The sequence below is a fragment of the Nanorana parkeri genome, unplaced genomic scaffold (genome assembly GCF_000935625.1).
Source record: "Nanorana parkeri isolate BGI_ZX_2015 unplaced genomic scaffold, ASM93562v1 scaffold53, whole genome shotgun sequence".
NCBI classification, from domain to species: domain Eukaryota; kingdom Metazoa; phylum Chordata; class Amphibia; order Anura; family Dicroglossidae; genus Nanorana; species Nanorana parkeri.
Window position 1 is genome coordinate 2,460,774 of NW_017306321.1, and position 4,961 is coordinate 2,465,734.

General features: G+C 45.8%; 1 protein-coding gene across 1 annotated transcript in view; it reads left to right on the forward strand.

Annotated features, from left to right (window-relative positions):
• LOC108803549 (structural maintenance of chromosomes protein 6-like) overlaps positions 1-4,961 on the forward strand; it is a 100,381-nt gene that overhangs the window by 7,478 nt on the left and 87,942 nt on the right. The window contains exon 2 of the mRNA XM_018575385.1: positions 4,437-4,554. Coding sequence (XP_018430887.1) covers positions 4,437-4,554 — 118 coding nt within the window. The remainder of the gene's footprint in view (positions 1-4,436; positions 4,555-4,961) is intronic.

Consider the following 4,961-nt stretch of genomic DNA (forward strand, 5'->3'; position numbering starts at 1 on the left):
CAGCCTGCGACCAAAGCCCGCCAGGCCCTCCTTGATTGCCGTCATGGCGGTGCGAGGCCTCCAGGTGGGAGAACATTCCCTCCAGCTCCGACTTAGTGGGCAGCAGGGCGAAATAGCGCTGGAACGCATCATCGTTCCTCAGCGATGCGCTATCATCCCCGGTCAGCGAGGAATCCGAATCCACCTGCGGCTGCGGATGGAGCGGAGATGAGGCCTCTGAGTCAGGCGGGTCCCCGGTCTCGCGGCCTAGGTGCGGTGAGGCCTCGTGGGAGCCCGAGGGGCGGAAGTAAGTGCCGATCGACGGGATCAAGGCTGGCGGGGTGTTCCGGGCTTTCGCCTTAGCCCCCTTCTTGTTGGTCCTACCCATGGAGGCAAAAAAATCGTTACGGACGAGTGTTCCTGGGGCTTGTTCCTGGGAAAGAAGCTGGAGCTCTCACTACATGCGACCGTCCGCGGCCATGAGCAAGCCACGCCCCAATTTGCCTTGTTATGGATGACCTCATTTCACACCACTGCGTTCCTGTGGTGTGCGCTTAACAAAAGTACGGCATGCCGTTTTTTTTTTCCTTCTAGCGCACCGCAGTGAGACGTACAACTGCATCACACCTTGGTGAGCCCTTAGTTCTAAATGTAATGTCACTTGTGACATTTCAATAAAGTTCTACAAAAAAGAAACAGTGCTATGCAGCTCGATCGAGCACAGTTGGGTGTGACTGCTGGTGTGAACGTACCCTAAAGTGTATCAAACCCCAAGAATACAAATGTAATGCAACTAGTCAGTTGTTCCATGTGGTGGCCGCATTTGTCTTCTTTTTTCAGGCCTTTTTTTCCATTATTTTCACTCAGCGATCCTGCCAGTATTACCCTTCCTGTCCTACAGTGATGACTCTCAAGCTTGGCCATTCACAGAGCAAATTTGCCCTCTGGGTGGCTCTGTCAGCTGCCTTCCACCCAACATCCTTTGATTGAAGGTGCCAAGCAGAGAATTGTTGGCTGAACAGTAATTGCAGCTAATCAGCTGTGGTCACTGTGTATGTAATCTGACCGCGGCTGATGCCTGTCAGAATACAATAGCTGCTGTGGGGGATTTGTCAGTCCACACAGCTCAGCATGGAGGGAGAAATACGTTGGATGTTTTTTTTTTTCTTTCTTCAGTCAAATCTTCTATTGTGGCCCATCCCACTCACTGTACTGTACCTATGGAGGAGGAGCTCCAAGGCATGGGAATAAAGCAAGGCTCCTCCACGGATTTATCTGGGTGCTCGCCAGTAGGAGTGTGTCCTTGCTGTAACCAAACAGATGTATCATAAAGGAAGAATCCGGCCGCACTCCATTCCACGCTGAATCAGTACATTGAATATTTGTCAGTGACTCTAGAGGAGGTGGACTCCGGGCAGGTCTCTGATGAATTTTCAATGAACTGATTCAGCGTGGAATGTAGTTTGGACGGATTCTTCCTTTACTATATACCTCCTATGGAGGAGCAGTGTTGTCACCCCAGGGCAAGACTACAGAATACCCCCCCACCACCACCTTTTCTCTTTCCAGTAACATAGGGGGAGATTTTTTTGTACAATGAGAGGCGGTAACAATGCGAATTAATAAGTGCAGCACAGGAAGTTATCAGCTCACAAGATTACTAGAAGGAATGATGGGTACTTTTTTACCTTGTAGAGCAGATAACACTTCCAATGGTATGTTTAACAGATCAAAGAGGACCAAGCAGGAGAAGTTCAATGTTGGGGTTTCAATCTAAATTGAAATCGCAGAAATAAATATGCAGTCTTTTACATTTTACTAACAAACTCCATTTGCATACTCTTACTTCCTGTTATGGTACCTGTACAGGTTATCTGCGTATGAGTTCAACAAAACAGGTTTGCGTTGTAATTTCCAACGTTTGCCTTCACGTCTACTTTAATGCAATAGTATGAACCCCGATTAAATATTTATTTTGTACTAGAGTGCAGGGAATCAACGGCTGTGCCTTTTAAAGGAGAGCTACGGGGTCAGTGCTTTTCCCCATAGTTCACCCCCAGGGTCACGGGAGGACACAAACTAGCATCCTCCCGTGAACCAAAGCTCAGTATAGCTCGCGGTATACTGAGACCGCCGCAGCTGGGACGGATCCCGACATTACTGTTGAGATCCACCCAGCTGCGGGATTGACAGCTGGCTCTGCCTATCTAGAGGCAGAGCCAGCTGTACCCCTCCCCTGTCCGTTCCGCCAGCCAGCGCTGGAGGATCGGACAGGGAAGGGGGGGAATCCCTGCAGGGAGCCGTGACTGACAGTCACGGCTCTCTGCAGGGACATGATCGAGAAGTGAGCGAGCGACGGTATGTGTTTGCTCACTTCCCGATCTATTGAGCTGACGTGTGACAGTCTCATTGTCACACGTCGGCTCGAACTATGAGGCTGCGTGATTTTCACTCACCTCATAGTTCTCCTTTTTAAGAGACTACAGTAGAGAAATCGTACTGGTCATCAAGGTATTGTACCCCAGTTAGTGGACAGCATAAACAAATGGGTGCATTGTATGTGACCTGAGATTTCATCGTCTTACAGAATCACTTTGCTTAGCCACATATAGATTACAAAACTCAAACTGTAGTCAGTGTGGACAGAAAAGAAAAATGAAAATTGGGTAAATACAACCTCGGATGAACAACAACACATGACACATATTACACCGTGTCATTATTTTACAAAGCTAAAACCATAATGGAGAAGCTATTGAAAAACTAAGTATGAGGTATGATTCAATAGCTTGTAGAACTATCTTTTTAGCAGCAATAACTTGAAGTAATCTTTTGCGGTATGACTTTTATCTCTCACAATGTTGTGGAGGAATTTTGCCCTGCTCTCCTTTTACAAAGTTGCTTCGGTTCAATAAGGTTTTCTGGAATTTGTTTATACACAGCTCTTTTATGATCCCACTGCAGCATTTTGGTTGGGTTGAGGTCTGGACTTGGACCGGGCTTTTGCAACACCTTGATTTTATTTATTTTTAGCCATTCTGTTGTAGATTTGCTGGTGTGCTGGGGATCGTGGTCCTGTGACAGGACCCAATTTTGGCCAAGCATTAGCTGTCAGACTGAATGCCTCATGTTTGCCTCTAGAATACTTTGGTATACAGAGGAGTTAATAGTCGACTCAATGACTGCAAGGTGCCTAGTTCCTGTGGCTGCAAAACGAGCCCAAACCATCACCCCTCCACCACTGTGCTTGACACTTGGTATGAGGTTTTTGTGCTGATATACTGTGTTTTGGTTTTCACCAAACATGGTGCTGTGCAGTGCACTGTGCCAAACATCTCCACTTTGTCTCATCTGTCCAAAGGACATTGTTCCAGAAGTCTTGTGGTTTGTTCACATGCAACTTTGCAAACCAAAGCCGTGCTGCCATGTTCTTTTTAGAGAGAAGAGGCGTTTTCCTGGCAACACTTCCAAACAATCCATACTCGTTCAGTCATACACTCACTGGCCACTTTAATACACTTTGCTAGTACTGGGTTGGACCCCTTTTGTCTTCAGAACTGCTTTAATTATTCGTGGCACAGATTCAACAAGGTGAGGAAAACATTCCATAAATGAGTGTGGTCCATACTGACATGAGAGAATCACGCAGTTTCTGCAGATTTGTCGGCTGCACATCCATTATGCGAAGCTCCACCAGCCTGCACCGTTGATACAAGGCAGGATGAATCCATGCTTTCATGTTTACATCAGATTCTGACCTTACCATCAGAATGTTGCAACAGAAATCGAGGCTCATCAGACCAGGCAACGTTTTTGCCATCTTTTATTTTACAATTTTGGTGAGCCCTTACAAACTGTAGCCTCCGTTTCCTGTTCTTAACTGACAGGAGTGACACTTGGTGTGGTCTTCTGCTGCTGTAGTCCATCTGCTTCAAGGTTGGATGTGTTGGGTGTTCACACATGGTATTCTGCATACCTCTGGCATCAACAAGGTATTCTTGCCCAGAGATCTGCTTCACCAGCTTCTCCCCAGCTTCTGTAGCTGGGAATGACAGCTGAATGCGGAAGTGATGTAATATGCATCAATGGAAAACCTGCAGCTAATACAAGTGATCAGGCGTCTCTAGATCCAATTGGTCCCATCGCACTCCTAACCAAAAAAAAAAACAACGTTCAGGGCGGGTGCCAGAGCAGCAGCAGATTCCTCTGCAGGCAACTAACAGCCAACGAGAAAGCCACTCGCACTCCAATTCGATGTCCAGTCAATTCATTTATTGGCTGAAGTGGTATGACATCTTAATGCAACGTTTCGGAACCCATCGGTTCCTTCATCAGGCAAACAGAACAGAACTGAAGGAGCAGATTTTTTTTGTAATTGCTCATTAGAATACATCAAATTGTTCACTGTGTTGAATAGACCTGTTTGGATACACTTTCACTTTGTACCTGATTTATAGGTCACGGCTGATGTTGGGATAATTGAAAGCATTTCACTGAAGAACTTCATGTGCCATGCAATGCTTGGACCATTCCGATTTGGACCAAATGTCAACTTTGTTGTTGGGAACAATGGAAGTAAGTGGTGACACCTTCTTTTTTTATTTATTTATATATACTGTAATGTGTGTGTGTCTCTAAGGCAGCAGAAAAATCTAAAAGTATAAGTACAGAGTAATGGCCATTGGTTTTAGCAGTTAGTAGATATAGACGATTTCGATCTCTCCTCTCTCCTCTCGAGCACACGGAGCTCCTGGGATTTGTACATCTCTGTTTTATTGTATGATTTTGTTTTTATAAATATATATAAAGTGATGCACAGATACCAGTTTTGCGAGTACAAGTACTGATACTTGCCCGAGTACTCACAGATACAAGTACTGATACATTTTTGTTTATTGTCATGTGACAGTTTTTCTAAAACAATACAGACTAATGATTTCAGGACAGTGGTGGAGCGCCAGAGCCCGGTCCCAGCTGCAACC